Below are 16,196 nucleotides of genomic sequence, written 5' to 3'. Positions count from 1 at the left end.
ACCGCGGCCTGGTGGGGGCTGACCCGCGAGCCCCGAGGTCCGCGCGCCTCATCCGCGCGTTTCGCGCGGCGCCCGAGGACGTTGCTCGTCACACCTCCTTCCAAGGCCGCTGCGAACGGAGGCGTTCCGGAGTCGCGAAGCCTACTCGAAGGACCTGACCCCGCCGAACTGCTCCTTATGGGCAGCTACCTGGGCAAGCCGGGCCCACCGCCCCCGCCCGCCCCCGACAGGCTAGGCCTGCGCCCCCCGCCGTCCGCTCGCTCTCCGCCGCCGGGCCCGCGCCTCCACCCTGTCCGCTCCCCGCTCTCCACGCAGCTCCTCGGGCCCTCCAGGAGGCCTTTCCAGCGGTAAGACGGGCCGATCAGCCCACCCGCCCCGGTAGGATCTGGCTGGGGGCTTGATTTTAACATCCGAAATTTTCTTGTGGGCCGCCTCCTACCCTCTGACTCTTGAGTGAGAAGTGTGGCCAGAGCGCTTCCCTTCTTGGCAGGTCCTGGAACTGCCTGAAAGTTAGAATGGTCTAGACAGTGGAGCGATTACTAAGACATGAAAATATCTTAAGATGGGAAAGGCCTTTTCTTCGAGTTCAGTCGTACAGTTAGTTTGGCCCTGTTTTTGCCTTTGGACAAGTTAAGGAAATTTTATCATCAGAACTCAAAGAGGCATCACAGGAAATAACTCCTTGAAAATTTTGTTGATAAAGTTGATCAAGTTACACATTTCTTTCCTTATACTGGAAATTGGATCCCCAAGTACTTCAGCATACTCCCGTCATGGGAACTAAACTTCTGATCCTTTAATTTTGTCCTTTGATTTCTGAGAGAAACTTGTGAATACCTTTGTCCAAATTGGCCTTGAACCTTAGTGATCGTCCTTTTTCTATTTTCTGAGTCTGGTATTATAGGTGTGCACCACCACTCTTGTCTTGAATTCTTAATAAATGTAGAGGATGAGCTTAAAAATCTTTGAGCTAGCTCAGTAATACTACTTAGGAGGCTGAGATCTGGAGAATATGATTTCGAAGCCAGCTTTGGTGGAAAAATTTGTAAGAGACTTATCAACAGATTAACCAGCAGAAAACCAGGATGGTGGTGTGGTTTAGGTGGTAGAGCCTCAGCAGAGCAAATAATCACAAGGTGGTGAGTTCAAACCCTTGTACTGGGGAGGGAAAAAAGCCAAAAATGCTAATGCTAGTCGTGGGCAGAAAAGCTGAGTAAGAGCATGAGGCCCTGAATTCAGTCCCAGCACAGGCACAAACAACAACAAAAAGTTTGGTTTTCTGTGCTGATGATTTACCAAAAACGGTTGCATGACTCTTCCAAGCTTCCTCCAAAACTGTTGGATTTAGTGTTCACTAAGTAATAAGCTGTCACTTATTCCTTACATGGAATAGGGAATATAGTCATAAAATTGCGGTCTGTGCTCTTTAGAAAGAGATTGAAACTATTTGGAAAATGTGTGAGTGAACTTCTGTGATTCTCTAGCCATTTAAATTTTCTAACGTTCTTTTCATTCTCTTTGGTTCCCTGGTTGGCTGTCCCATTCTCTGCAGGGACAGTGGGTCCTCATCCAACCGTTTTGTAATAACACCTCGCAGACGCTACCCAATCCAGCAGGCCCAGTACTCCTTGCTGGGAGTGCTGCCCACAGTGTGCTGGAATGGTTGTCATAAGAAGACTGTGCTCTCTGCACGGAACTCGAGGATGGTGTGCAGCCCAGTGACCGTGAGAATTGCCCCTCCCAACAGCAAACTGATGCGTTCTCCAGTGTGAGTATTGTTGGAGTATGCTCACCTTTGTATCCACTCTTTTCCTTTTTTTTGGGGGGGGGGGCAATCCTGGGGCTTGAACTCATGGCCTGGGCACTGTCCCTGAGTTTCTTTTGCTCAAGGCTAGTACTCTACCACTTGAGCCACAGCACCAATTCCAGTTTTTTCTGTTTATTGGTTCTGAGAAAGTGAAAACAGGACTTCATACATGCTAGGAAAGCACTCTGCCACTAAGCCACATTCCCAGCCCCCTCCACTCTTATTCCCAGCCATTCCTCTGACCAAACAGCTATAAGAAGGGTACTCTGAAGCTGAGACCTGGAGGACCACAGTTTGAAGCTGGGTTGAGCAGACTCCCATCTCTATCTGGTTAACTACAAAAATGCTGGATTGGAGGCATGGCTTAAGGGATAGAGTACCAGCTGTGCACAAAAACCAGTGAGAGTTTGAAACCCTGAGTTCCAGCCTCTGTAGCAGCATTAAAAAAAAAAAAAGAATCACAAAGAACCTATAAAAATTTTAAAAAGTGAGCTGGGCATCAGTGGATCATATCTATAATCCTAGCTACTCAGGAGACTGAGATCTGAGGATTGTGATTTGAAGCCAGCCCAGGCAGTAAAATCTATGAGATTTTTGTCTCCAATTAATTACCCACCAGAAAAGCTCAGGGACAGAGCACAGGCCCTGAGTTCAAAGCCCCACAACCAACCAACCAAAAAAAAAAAAAAGAAGTGGTTGATTATTTGAAAGTAAAATCTCAAATTCTAGTTCAAGTTAGCATTTTTGGTCTGTGCATTTTTTTTCATAGCTAATTAATGGCAGTTTCAGTGAATGGATAAATTTGCTTTTGGGTTTTTTGTTTTGTTTCAGTTCCAATTACTGAAGACTAAACTATTTGGTATGAGGTTGTTCAGAATCTCTTCCTGCTAGAATTTTGTCTTTCATTACAGACCAGAGCAGGTAGTGAACGCAGCACTGTCCTCACCAACCAGAAATGCCCCAGACCCATGTGCAAAGGAGACCGTCCTGAACGCCCTCAAAGAGAGGAAGAAAAGAGCTGTGGAGGAAGAAGACCAAATCTTTGCTGATGGACAGGAAAACAAGAGACGGTAATAAACCCAGTGGAACTGTAAACTGCAGCTGCAGTGTGTGACCTCACTTGGCCCCTTCTCAGGCTCATATGGAACAGCCCGGTAAGGGGCTGGTCCATGCCATCCAACTAGATACATTTTATAGTTTTCCATTAGTGGAGGCAAGCTGACAGCTCTAACTGTTTGTCTCCCTGTTTTAGCACAGAAACTTTAAATTATTTTTCAAGCCAGGTTGCTCAGTGTTCCCTACACAATTGTGAGTTAACTACCAATCAAAATGTCAATCTGAAGGAAATTCTTGTGAAAGGAAAGTGAATACTTTTCTCTTTATGGCAGGCTTCTCAGGGCTGGAGGAGAATCAGTGCCTCTCTGGGCTCCCATGGAGTTCTTTGGGAAGTGGAGTAACAGGTTCCTGAGAATGGAAGTGGGGGAGGGGCAGAGGAGGTAGTGGAGGCTCAGGACTATTTGTGGTTTCCAAAGAGTCATTTGAAGAGCCCACCTTGGGGCTGGGAAGGAGATTACTTGTCTTGCATGCATGAGGCCCTGGGTTCGATTCCTCAGGACCACATAAGCAGAAAAATCTGGAAGTGGCACTGTGGCTCAAATGGTAGAGCTGAGGGTCAGAGTTCAGGCGCCACAACCGACCAAAAAGAAAGAAGAAAAAAGTCCACTTTTACTCTGCCAGTGCTGGGACAAGCACTGCCACCAAGCCTCAGACAACCTGGCCTAACACTCTGTGCATGTGTCTGTGCATACGTGTGTGTGTGTGCACACACATATGAGTGTGGCAGTACAGTGGTTTGAACTCAGGTTTTATGCTTGCTTGTCTGGTGTTATACCACTTGAGCCATACCTCCAGCCCTGCTTTTTGTTATTTTTAGAGATGGAGTCTCTCAGACTTTGCTGCCAAGACTGGCTTCAAATGCAGTCCTCTATATCTCCCCTTCCTCAGTACCTAGTTTTACAGGTGTGAGTCACCAGCACCTCACTTCCACTTTACAGATACTCATCATCCCTGTGTACCCAGTTCCAAAGATGGCAGAATCCCCTATCTCTGAGAAATAGGATTTGTGTGTGTGTGTGTGTGTATTTTGATGCCGGTTCTGGGTCTTGAGCACTAAGGTCCTGGGCATTGCCCTTGAGCTTCATTTTCGTTCAATGCTAGTACTCTACCACTTGAGCCACATCTCTACTTCTGGCAGCAGTTTATTAGAGATAAAGAGTCACAGATTTTCCTGTCCAGGCTGGCTTCCCACCGTGATCTTCAGTTCTCAGCCTCCTGAGTAGCTAGGATTATATGTGTGAGCTACTGGTGCCCAGTGGCAGTTTTTTTAGTGGTAAAATAAAGTAACTGGGATAAGGAAAAGGTATTAGGGGTAATGGGCACAGCCTGTTTATAAAAAGGATCACGGCTGAGCACTATGAGGAGATGACCCACACCTGAAACACTACCAGTGCCCTATTTCCTCCACCAAGCTGTTCATTTCTGCTAGTGTCATGGTTGCCATCCTTGGTGCTACATGACAAAGCTGAGTTTGGGAAATGCTAAGTGGGCAAGTATCTGCATATGGGAGGCTCAACAAAAGTGACCACAGACAGCGTCTACAGTGTCATCCAGCCAAGCAGGAATGGTTGGGTGGGAAGAAGTAGAAGGCTGTAGGGTCAGGGAGGTGTGTGCTGATCTCAGAGGTCTACTGTGACAGGATGGGTACTCTTCCCTGAGGCTGGGATCAGCAGCAGTCATATGCCCTGTGTGGCTTGGCACTGTGACCTGTCACCCCCAGAGCATTGTGGGGAACAGGCTGGTTCTCTGAATAGTGTCGCGCTTTCTCAGGATCATAATATAGTTGGGTGTTCCAGTGAGATAGAAGTACTGAAGGTGCTCTGCCCTTCACTACCCAAAACAACCTTAGATTAGATTTGCCATTCAGAAGAGTGGATTTTTATTTTTGTTGGTCGTGGGGCTTGAACTCTGGGTCTGCATGCTCCTTTCAGCTCTTCAGCTCAAGATAGCACTCTACCACTTGAGCCACAGTGCCACTTCCAGTTTTTCTGGTTGTGAATTGGAGCTAAGAATCTCACATACTTTCCTACCGGGCTGGCTTTGAACCATGATCCTCAGATCTCAGCCTCCTGAGTAGCTAGGATTACAGGCGTGAGCCACTGGCGCCTGGCCAGAAGTGCAGATATTTGAAATGTAATTAAGGACAGAACCTATCCTTGGGCAGAGATCACACGAGGCCCCAGGAATACAAAAATGTGCTTTAATGGGAGAATTTTGGTTTTCTCACAGGCGCCATGATAGCAGTGGGAGTGGACATTCAGCATTTGAACCTCTTGTGGCCAATGGCATCCCAGCCTCTTTTGTTCCTAAGTAAGTGAGGGTGCTTCTTGGGGAAATAGTTGCCATGAACAAGTCTGAATATGGCTGTTTGCTTCTTGGGGAGACAGGGTCTCATCTCACTGTGTAGTTCGACTAGCCTGGAACCCAAGCTCCTGCCTCAGCTTCTCATTGCTGGCATTACATGTGTGTACCACGAAACAGCTTTATTTGGGCATAATTGGTGTAGAGGATATTATCTGTTTAAAGTTAACATGAATCCATCACAGGGTGATTAGTGCATCAATTGCCATTCATCATCCCCCATGCCAGCCCACCCCAGGAGCACACATACACACCACCCCCATCATAGTCCGTTGAGCATCTTCTAATGTTGCATTCATGGAATCACATTTCAGTTTTCAGTATTTGGCTTTCTCCATTTGGCTTGTGTCAGTTATATGTAGCCAAAAACTTATTGCAGATTTAGAGTATTATCTGTCATTTTCCCTTTGGCTTTAGTAAGAAAGGTGTTTGAACTCTGATGAAACTGTAAGAGAATGCTTCCTGTGATAATGTCTTGCCTGTTTTTCTTCCTTAGGCCTGGATCTCTGAAGAGAGGCCTCACTTCCCAGAGCACAGATGACCACTTAAATAAGCGGTCACGCACCTCTTCTGTGAGCTCCCTGACGAGCACATGCACAGGGGGCATCCTGAGCTCCAGCCGCAACGCCATCACCAGCTCTTACAGCTCTTCCCGAGGCGTGTCTCAGGTACACACCAGCAGCACAGGTTAGGGCTTCCCAGCATTAATTGTTGAGCAGGTGATTACCAACCACTTTTTGGCTGTCACTCCCACGTGGGAATGCCTCTAAGCTATAGGTACTGAGTTTTAACCTCAGTACTGTCCTCACACACAACAAGTCATGCGATTCTAGTTGTCCTTATAAATAGCTCTATGAATAGTAGGGACATACTAAAACTGTGTTCTAAAGTAACGTAACTGGGCACTTGTGGCTCAGGCCTGTAATCCTAGCTGCTTAAGAGGCTGAGACTTGAGGATCCCGGTTGGAAGTCAGCCAGAGCAACCAAATCTGAAAGACTTTTCATCCTGGGGTTTGAACTCAGGGCCTGGGCACTGCCTCTGAGTTTTATTGCTCAAGGCTAGCATTCTACCACCTAAGCCACAGCTCAACTTCTTGATTTTTTTCATGCTTAATTGGAGATAAGAGTCTTACAGACTTTTCTTGCCCAAGATGCTTTTGAATTGGGATCCAAAAATCTCAGCCTCCTGAGTTAGCTAGATTTACAGTTGTGAGCCACTGGTGTCTGCCACCAAGAAACTCCAATTCACCACATCAAAAGCTGAAAGTGGAGGTATAGCTCAAGTGATGAGTGCCAGCCTTCAGCCAAAAAACTAAAGGACAATGTCCAGGCCCTGAGTTCAAGTACTAGGACTTCTTTTGGTGGTTAGTTAGAAATAAAAGACTGGCCAGGCATGGTGGCTCATGCCTATAATCCTAGCAAAAGATAATCTATGCAAATGAGCAATAAAACATACACAGATACTTCTTCAAAGAAAATAACAGTACTGGGCGGTGAGATCTGAGGATCACAGTTTAAAGCCAGCCTAGGCAGCAAAGTCTTTTTTTTTTTTGTCAGTCATGGGGCTTGAACTCTGGGCCTGGGCACTGTCCCTCAGCTCTTCAGCTCAAGGTGAGTGTTCTACCACTTGAGCCACAGTGCCATTTCTGGTTTTCTGAGTGGTTTATTGGAGATGAGAGTCTCATGGCCTTTCCTTCCTGAGTGGGCTTGGAAGCATGATCCCCAGATCTCAGCCTCCTAAGTAGCTAGGGTTATAGGCATGAGCCACCGGCGCCTGGCCAGTCTTTTATTTCTAACTAACCACCAAAAGAAGCTGGAAGTGGAGGTCTGTGACACAAGTGGTAGGGCACTAACCTTGAGGAAAAGAAACTCAGACTGCACCTTCAAGCCACAGGAACAGGCCCCACACATACACACACAGGTAAAACAATAACCAATAAGCATATCGATAGTACTCAGGAATGCAAATTAAAGCAAGCGCGTGCGTGCGTGTGTGTGTGTGTGTGTGTGTGTGCGCGCGCATGCACACCTGAGCTCTGGGCCTGGGCATTGTCCTTCACCTCTTCAGCTCAAGGCTAATGCTCTACCACTTGAGCCATAGCGCCACTTTCTTTTTTCTATCGATGTGGTGCTGAGGAATTGAACCCAGGGCCTCATGCATGCAAGGCAAGCACTAGTACCACTGAGCCACCTTCTCAGCCCCATGTTTTGTATTTTGTTTTGTGGGGTTTTTTTGTTTGTTTTTTGTTTTGCTAATTCTGGGGCTTGAATTTAGGTCCTGGACACTGTCCCTGAGGATCTCTGTGCTCAAGGCTAGTGCTCTACCATTTGAGCAAACTTCTGGCTTTTTCTGTTTATGTGGTACATTATCAGCCTTCTTCATATGGTTTCAATGAAAGCCTTCAGTCAGTTGACCTGAGTTCTCAGTGCTTTACCACTTTGCTGCGATAGTGTATGTAGTTGTGCTATTCAGGAAATCTCAACCTACCTAAAATTATGAGGATTTTCTCCTATGCTGTCTTTTAGAAGCTTTATTGTTTTTTGCTCTATAGTTAACGCTGCCTGAACCTCATCTTTGTATGAGGTGTGGTATAGAGAGCAAATTCTGCCCCTTTCCCCATAATATCCATTCCTTTCAGCGACCTTTATTGATAGGATTGTCCTTTCCCAGTGCTGTGGGGTTAGGCTAGGATTACAGGCCTGAGTCCCCAGCACCCAGCAGTTACATGGTTTTGTTGTTGTTGTTGTTTTGTTTTGTTTGTTTTTTTGGGGGGAGGTCCTGTTGTGGGGCCTGAACTCTGGGCCTGGGTGCTGTCCCTCAGCTCTTCAGCTCAAGGCTAGCGCTCTACCATTTGAGCCACAGCACCACTTCTGGCTTTTTTCTTTTTGCTTATGTGGTGCTGAGGGATCGAACCCAGGGCCTCAGGCATGCAAGGCAAGCGCTCTACCACTGAGCCACCTTCCCAGCCCTAGTTACATGTTTTTTATACTATTATAGATCATACCTTTAAGATGTGATTGTCTTGCTGGTATGTGGAAATACAGAAACATTTGTATTCTGAAAATTAACTAAATTCCAGATGCTCTGCTGTATATGCTTTAGGATTTTTGTACATATAACCATATTTAATAAGTTCAGTCATGTTGCTTTGTTTTTCTTTCAGCTGTGGAAGAGGAGTGGTCCCACGTCATCCCCCTTTTCCAGCCCAGCCTCCTCACGCTCCCAGACCCCCGAAAGGCCGGCTAAGAAAACAAGGTATTCCCCATTCTCCAGCCCCCTTATGCTGTGTGCAGGGGGTAGAACTTAAATCCCACTGGACTGCTCTGGTCTTGGAGTCCCACTGGCCTGGTAGTTTAGTCACTGGAGCTCCCGTCAGGGATAGATGTGTCTAGGACACCCCCCCAGTGCCGCCTTCCCCCCCCCCCACTATTGGCAGGCTGTGGGTTTGAAGGTGACTGTTTTGTGGTTTCTCATGCCCTCCATGAATTATTAGGGTCTTCTTGTGACCTTCAATGCCCCAGCCTACTGAGATCTTGTGGTGTCCTACATTTTAGCTATTTGATGGTTAGGGGGGAGTTAAGGTAATCATTGCATACATAAAAGTTCTTTCTCTAGCTGGGTGGCTTATCCTGTAATCCTAACTACTCAGGAGGCTGAGATCTGAGATTGTGCTTCAGAGCTAACCTGGGCAGGAAAGTTCATGAGACTCTAATCTCTAATGAACTTCTAGGAAACTGGAAGTGGCTCAACGTGGTAGAGTGCTGGTCTTTAACAGAAAAGCTTAGGGACAGTGCCCAGGCCCAGAGTTCAAGCCCCACGACTGACCAAAAAAAAAAAAAGGTGCTTTCTCAATTAAATTTTGCCCTTTCAAATTTCCTACAGAGAAGACGTGCCGTGTCATCACTCCAGCTCCTCACCTCCACTCGTGACAGACACAGAGTCGCAGGGAGAAAGGGGTGAGCAGACAGCTGCAGTGGGAGCCACGTTGATAGAAACTGTAGATACATGGGGCTGAGTGCACAGGGTTGAGTGATGCTCTGTCTGGGATGTGGTGGATACGAGACAGTGGTGTGCCAAGGGTGTGGTAACAGGCACATCGGTGTGACCTCTGTGTGACTGCTGGAGCCACGCAGCTGTGCTCACACACTAGAGGTGTGCACATGCGCTTTGAGCACTGCTCTTCATACAGAAGAGTGTGTCAGGGTGGTACGGCGTTGGCTCTGGGTGTTCCTTCAGGAGAAGGGGTGCCAGCCCACGCTTTGTTCAGTTGCAGATGTGGCCACACGGACGAAGCAGGGCCCCAGTCCCTCCCCCGCCACACCAAACACCTCTGGGAAGCGGAAAAGGAAGACGCCGCTGCTGCCTTCCAGGCGGGGGGACCAGCTGACCTTGGTATGTCTGCGGGACCCCACTTTCCTTGCCACAGGAAGGCTGAACTCTAGGCTTGGCTCTGTTCAGTGGTCTGACCTCTGCTCCACTCTCCCACAGCCTCCACCGCCTCAGCTTGGCTATTCCATCACTGCTGAGGACCTGGACATGGAGAAGAAGGCATCGCTGCAGTGGTTTAACAAGGCCCTGGAGGATGCAACCGGTAAGGCCTGCAGGTTTGCAGAGGGCCGCCTTGTTCAGCCTTGGATGTTATTTTGGCATTTGTGTCCTTTAAGGCCTAATGTGGAGAGTTCCTCCCTCATGGGTGGCTCTATACTGCCTAACCCCAGGAGCATGGGAGGAAGCAATCAAGGTGAGCATGCCCGGCTACCATGGCGTCTTGTGTTTCCTCCTTAGATAACTCCTCCACCTCTGTCACCGAGACCCCACCAGCATCAGCCCAGCCCTCCTTTACTTTCTCCCTGCCTGCTGTGGCACCAGCTTCTTCAGCAGCCTCCCCTTCAGCCTCCCTCCTGGCCTCTCCCCTGGCCTCCCTCCCAGCCCCCTCTGCTAACCCACTGTTGGAGAGCTTGAAGAAGATGCAGGGCCCCCCAGTGCTGCCAGCCTTCCCAGGTGAGTGCAGGCCCTCTGCCTAAATGGATGTGGGACAGCTTCTTCAGGCTCCCCAAGTTCCCTAGCCCAGAGGCCAGGTGTCGCCTTTCCCGGAGCCCCATCATGGCCCCATCCCGGCTGCCATCATGGCCCCATGGTGGTCAGTGTGAATGAGACAGCACCTAGCTGTGCTGCTGTGCTTGGTGGTGGGAGGGAGGGTTGGAGGGCAGCAGAGTGGACAGCCCCTTGAGCTCGCCAGGCGGGGCGAGTGTTCACTCAGCAGTCCTGCATCTGTGCACTCCTCCATCCTCAATGCTCAAGGCAGTGTCCACACCAGGCCGTGTAGGGTGCAGACATGAACACCTTGAGCTGTTGTGTGGGCCACATGTCTTGGCTTTGGGTCCCTAGCATGGTGGGCACCGGAGGACACAAGTTGGGGACTGTCCTGTGGATGTCCACAGACCTCACCTTCCTCTCACCTTCCAGAGTCTGTGAGGCCAGCGGCCTCTTCCGCCCCTTCACCTCCCAAGACGGCCAGCCCTGGCCCCACACCGCCTGCAGCCACCTTTCCTGAACTGGCCCCGGCCAAGGACACCAAGTCACCTCTCGCCTCTGTCCCTGAGCTGCCAGTCACCACCCAAGGCGCCCCTGCCCCATCTCCTACCCCCAAGTCCAGTGTGTTGGGTGGGGTGCCCAGCAGCTCACTTCCTAGCCCTGTTGCTGCATCCTCCTCCACCTCCATCTCCTCTTCTTCCTTCACCACCATGGCTGCCACCACAGCCACTGCCGCCACCGCCACTGCCACCGTTGCCGCCACCACTGCCGCCGCCATGGCTGCTCCAGCGCCAGCCACTGTAGCTTCTCCTATGTTCAAGCCCATTTTTCTGGCCACTCCTAAAAGTGAGGGCACTGGCCCCTCACCACCTGTGCTCTCTGATGACAGCACGGCTGCTCAGGCTTTCAAGCCGATTTTTGGTAGCATGGGGCTGCCAGCCTCCGTGTCCTCAGCCCCCCCATTCTTGAAACCGACCACAACTACAACCACGACCACAGCGGCCACCGCCCCTGCCTTTGCCAGCCTGCCTACGGCTACCACCACCTCCAGCACCACCAGCTCATCTGTAGACTCTGTCGCAAAGCCAGTGTTTGGCTTCGTCACACCCAGTGCAGCCAGCACCACGGGCACCGAGCCTGGCACCTGTAGCTCACAGCCGTTTCTCTTTGGGGCAACCCCCGCCTCTGCCAGCAGCTTCCCCACACCTGGGGGCCCCGTGTTCCAGTTTGGCAAGGCTCCAACCCCACTGACCCCAGCACCCAACACCTTCGGGCAGCTGCCATCCAATGCCACAGCTCTCCCGGCCAACAGCAGTGGCTCCACTGGCTTCAGCGGCTTCGGCAGCGGACTCACCACCTCAGCCACAGCCACAGCCACCACTAGCCAGCCCAGCCTCACCTTCAGCACCACCACCCCCGCCTTCAACATTCCCTTTGGTTCTGGCACCAAGGCGGCACTCCCACCATACCCAGGCGCTAGTACCCAGCCGGCATTTGGGGCCACTGAGGGGCAGCCTCCAGGGACCACCAAGCCTGCCCTTGCCCCTAGCTTCGGCAGCACCTTCACCTTTGGGACCTCTGCGGCCCCAGCAGCAGTGCCAGCACCCACCCCTGCACCGGCCCCTGCAGCCTTTGGGACTTCTGTGCTCCCAGCTTTTGGTGCTCTGAAAGGCACAGCGTCCGCCTTTGGCGCCCCAGCCAGCACACAGCCCGCCTTCGGCAGCACCACCACCGTTTTCTCCTTTGGGACAGCCACCACCCAGACCACCAGCACTGGGACCACCAGCTCTGTGTTTGGCAGCTCCACCCCGGCCCCGTTCACCTTTGGGAGCTCCGGCACCCCAGCTGGCAGTGGGGGCTTTGGGATCGGTGTGGCAACCCCAAGCTCCAGCTCTGGAGCCTTTGCTTTTGGAGCTGGACAGGGTGGGACCACGGGCACATCCACCGCCTTCGGTGGTGGCTTGAGTCAGAACACCCTGGGCACGGCTGGCCAGAACACATCCTTCGTTTTCAACGTGGCAGGCACACCTGAGAGCAAGCCTGTGTTTGGAGGTAAGCTTAGGAGCACATAACTGCTGGGCCCAGCACTATGTCAAGTGCTTGTGCTGAGATGTGAGGATCATGGTTTGAAGCCAGCCATCCATGAGACTTATTTCCAGTTAACCACTAAAAATGCCGGCAGTGGAACTGCAGCTCAGATAGCAGGGTGCTAGGCTTATTGCAAAAAAGCTTAGGGACAGCACCCAGCCCCTGAGTTCAAGCCTCAGAACTGGCACCAAAAAAAAAATTGAAGTCAACTAGAAACATGTAATGAGGAAGGAACAACTGTGGTTTCCATGTGGAGCCTGAGGGTGCTTGTTCTTTTGATCTATTTGTTTTTTACTATGTTGCTCAGGCTTAGTTTGAAACTGAGCCTTCTGCTTCATTTCCTCTAGTACTGGGATTGTGAGTGTGTGCCACCTGGCTCAGAGCAGATGCGTGGCCAGCTGGTAGAGGGAGGCACGAAAGTGCACCTACGCAGGCAAGAGTGTCAGGAGGTTGAGGGCCTTGAGGCAGGCAGAAGAGAAGAATGTTCCTGGAGGAAAAAAAACACTAGGATGTCAGACAGAGGAATAATCTTTTTTTTTGGGGGGGGGGTCCGGTCGTGGGGCCTGAACTCTGGGCCTGGGCGCTGTCCCTCAGCTCTTCAGCTCAAGGCTAGCGCTCTACCACTTGAGCCACAGTGCCACTTCCGGCTTTTTTCTTTTAGCTTATGTGGTGCTGAGGAATGGACCCCAGGGCCTCATGCATGCAAGGCAAGCACTCTACCACTGAGCCACCTTCCCAGCCCCAAGAGGAATAATCTTGTTCTGAGAGCTTCCTCATTGAATAGGGCTGAAGTTCCTGGGGTGTATAAGGGTGGCATGGGGCAAGGAGGGCCATTTATGTTGAGCTCTGCCCAATGAGGAGGAACCGAATGGGAGAAGAGAATGTGTAGACTTGCCGGCTAGAGAACTGATGGTGAATTTCAAGTGTGGCCAGTTGGATTGTGTTTTCCTTGCATCCAGGGGTTGAGATGGCCCTTGAAATCAGGCACTGAACCCCAACTGTGGAGTCTCATGGCAGAAAGGAGGAGCTATGGGAAGAGGTCCAAAGCGAAAGTAGGGCCTGCAGCCCTTATGGGAGCTGGGACAGGGCCTGATGTCACAGGAGTGAAGAAAGGAATGCATTGAGGGCAAGAAGAGAGGTGGTTGTGGCTCTGAGGGGTTCATCAGCCATCCACTGATAAAAGAGATGAGGATGGCAAAGGGAAGTAGCCCAGGGGCTCTCAGCAAAGATCCACCACCACAACTAACACTGATCTGAACTTGTGCTGGATTGCAACAATGGTGCCTTTCTGTAATCCTAGCACTCAAAGACTGAGCCCCACCTGGCCACAAAGCAAGATTCTGTCTCAGAAAAATACAAAATTGTTAGGTGTTTAAAGGAGGCAGAAGAGAAATAGTTTGGAAGCCATGTAAGGAAGCAGCCTTGGCTGGCAGGTGAGCCCCTAGCTCTCCCCAGAGCAGCTCAGGGTACCTCAGAAAGGCTGCTGTGTGGAAAGGCCCAGCTTCTGGAAAGCCAGGGCCAGAGACCAAGGCTAGAAGGCAACAAGCTGGGTCCTGATGGCAGGCAGGTCTCTTGATCAGGCCCCCCAGGGCTTCAGTATCAAGGGACACAGTGGGTGCCCAAGCTCCAGGCATTAGGACTGACAGGCTGAGAGCACAGCTGCTACTCAGTTTCTCTGCTGCATACCTCTATCCTCATTGTTGGGTTCCTTTGTTCTAGGCACCTCTACCCCCACCTTTGGCCAGAGCACCCTTGCTCCTGGAGTGGGCTCAGCAGGCAGCAGCCTCTCCTTTGGGACCTCCTCAACACCCACCCAAGGCTTCACCGGAGTTGGGCCTTTTGGTAAGCAGCTCCCCTCTGACCAGCAAGGAGAAGGGGTAGAATGGCAGGCTACTGGCACTCTGGGCCCTGTGAAGGTCAGGTTCATGGGGTTCAGCCTGTGAGTGGGGCTCTGGTTTGGAGTTTGCATAGACTTAGGGAAGCAGGTGAAAGGTTTCCCTTCCTGCCTTGGCTGACTGTCCAGAGCTGAGCACCAGCCGTGGGCCTGGTAAGATCTTGTTGCATCTTTACAGGATCGGCGACACCTTCATTTTCCATCGGTGCGGGATCCAAGACTCCAGGGGCTCGACAGCGACTGCAGGCCCGAAGGCAGCATACTCGCAAGAAGTAGCCCAGCCCTGCCCCGGGACCCCACCCCTACCTACATCTGGACCTCAGCACTTGCTAGGAAGAGCCTCAGAATTCCATAAAGCAAACCCAGCCTGGATCTCTGGCTCCAGCAGCCAGGGAGGAGCCCAAGAGGAGGCTGGCACTGCTGGAGGAGGCGGCAGGGCACTAGCCCAGTACCTTAACCTGAACAGTCCAACAGGTGAGGCTGGTAAACTAAAGGACATGTACATACCGTGCGGTCCCTTCCCTGACTATGACACCGTGTGGTCAGGCAGCTCCCACCCCACTGCTGTGGAATGGGGACAAGGATGACCCCTGGACTTCCCATGTCTTGCTGCTTGGTCCTCCCCGGTTCCCCAAGCCGGGGGTTGGGGGGGGAAATCCATGAGTCTGGCTTTGCTGCCTCCTGTCCCACCCCCTTGTTTCATCTCTAGTCTCTGCCAGTTTGGCTTCCTAAAAGCTTGGTGGCTCAAGACTGTTAAGCCTGTTAGAGCCAGGGGCGAGCCCTGCTCTGGGAGAGCAGCTCCTGGGTAGGCAGGACACCCATCACTACTCCCAGCCCCCCTCCCCCCCACGTCTGCCTCTCTGGGATTGTTTGTTCAAGCTTTGTCTTGTGTTAGTCTGATGCTTGTGTGTTGCTCTTTGAATCGAGTTTGGAGGAAGAACTGAGTTGTATGTATGGCGGCATTTTGGTAGTGCCGGAATTAACTGTCTCCAGCCCCCAGGGCTTACTGAATGTGGAAAGTGGTGCCCTTGATGCCTACAGTGCTGACTTCGTGAATTTCCAATGGGGTTTTCACTTGGGCTGGCAGCTGGGCTTGGGGCCCGGGAAGTGAAGACTTCGGTTGCTCCTCTCCTTCCCCAGCCTCCTTCCTTCCCTGAAGAGGTCTGTGGGCCCTGCCCAAACCCCTTCCCCCACCCCCACAGCCTTGCTGCCCTGCCAACCTCTTTGCAAGAAGTATGAATGCGTGTGTCTAAATTAAAAGAAAAAAAAATATTTAAACATTTTTTTAACAAGATAAATTTATTTTTGTATTTAAGCTAAATTGCCTTTTAAATTCCTTCAAGCTTGGTTCACTGAGGTGGTTCAGTATAAATGCTGTCTAGCCGTGTAGTTGGTGTAGTTCTTCTGCCTGGGTGGAGGGCCCAAGCACCTCTGGACACATGGAGATGTAGTTGTGTCATAGACGATGTGCTGTAGCTGTGACAGTCCCCTCCCCTGGTGACCAGGGTTGAATGTTGTATGAAGGCACTGCCCATCTGTGTCCCTCTATCCCATTAGCTGGCAGCTGACTGCTTAGGCTTGGCCACATGCAACTGAGGAAGGAGCCTGGCCCTCAAGGGCCCAACATCTGTTGGGGAGCGGTTATGAGCTAGACCTGAGGCTCCCCTGCACCTCAGGTCAAGACAGGCTCTTGGGTTCTGGCATTGCCCAGGTATACACACATTGGTCCTGCCAGCACCAAACTAGAGGTGGCTGGGGCTTTCCACTAGAACTCATTCCTGCCAAGTGGGGTTTTTAGTATGAATGTGAGATTTTTCTCCTTGCTATGTCATTAAGAATAAAAACTGTGATCTGTCGTAGACACTGTCCTGACTCTTACTTGTGCCAGAAGCATG

General features: G+C 51.0%; 1 protein-coding gene across 2 annotated transcripts; it reads left to right on the top strand.

The window, feature by feature from the left end:
• LOC105997378 (nuclear envelope pore membrane protein POM 121C-like) lies at positions 1–16,157 on the top strand. Of its 2 annotated transcripts, none has more exons than XM_013031797.1 (13): positions 1–347; positions 1,553–1,768; positions 2,719–2,877; positions 5,153–5,233; positions 5,781–5,952; positions 8,449–8,540; positions 9,168–9,241; positions 9,553–9,677; positions 9,774–9,876; positions 10,071–10,286; positions 10,752–12,371; positions 14,127–14,249; positions 14,480–16,157. In XM_013031797.1, the coding sequence occupies exons 1-13, from the start codon at positions 178–180 to the stop codon at positions 14,575–14,577; spliced, it is 3,249 nt and encodes a 1,082-aa protein (XP_012887251.1). In that variant the 5' UTR covers positions 1–177; the 3' UTR covers positions 14,578–16,157. The 2 variants fall into 2 exon arrangements, with proteins under 2 accessions (XP_012887251.1, XP_012887250.1); XM_013031796.1 differs by having other exon boundaries at positions 106–347; positions 9,559–9,677.
• Positions 16,158–16,196: the final 39 nt, after the last annotated feature.

The sequence above is a fragment of the Dipodomys ordii genome, unplaced genomic scaffold (assembly GCF_000151885.1).
Source record: "Dipodomys ordii isolate 6190 unplaced genomic scaffold, Dord_2.0 Scaffold143, whole genome shotgun sequence".
In the NCBI taxonomy this organism is placed as follows: Eukaryota; Metazoa; Chordata; class Mammalia; order Rodentia; family Heteromyidae; genus Dipodomys; species Dipodomys ordii.
This window is presented reverse-complemented; position numbering and strand designations above follow the sequence as displayed.

Excerpts from the sequence above, each read along its gene's own strand:
- LOC105997378 (XM_013031797.1), top strand. The coding sequence starts at position 178 with ATGGGCAGCTACCTGGGCAAGCCGGGCCCACCGCCCCCGCCCGCCCCC. Across the intron at positions 5,953-8,448 it reads CTTCCCGAGGCGTGTCTCAG|CTGTGGAAGAGGAGTGGTCC; the intron begins GTACACACCAGC and ends TTTTTCTTTCAG. Across the intron at positions 9,877-10,070 it reads GGCCCTGGAGGATGCAACCG|ATAACTCCTCCACCTCTGTC; the intron begins GTAAGGCCTGCA and ends TTTCCTCCTTAG.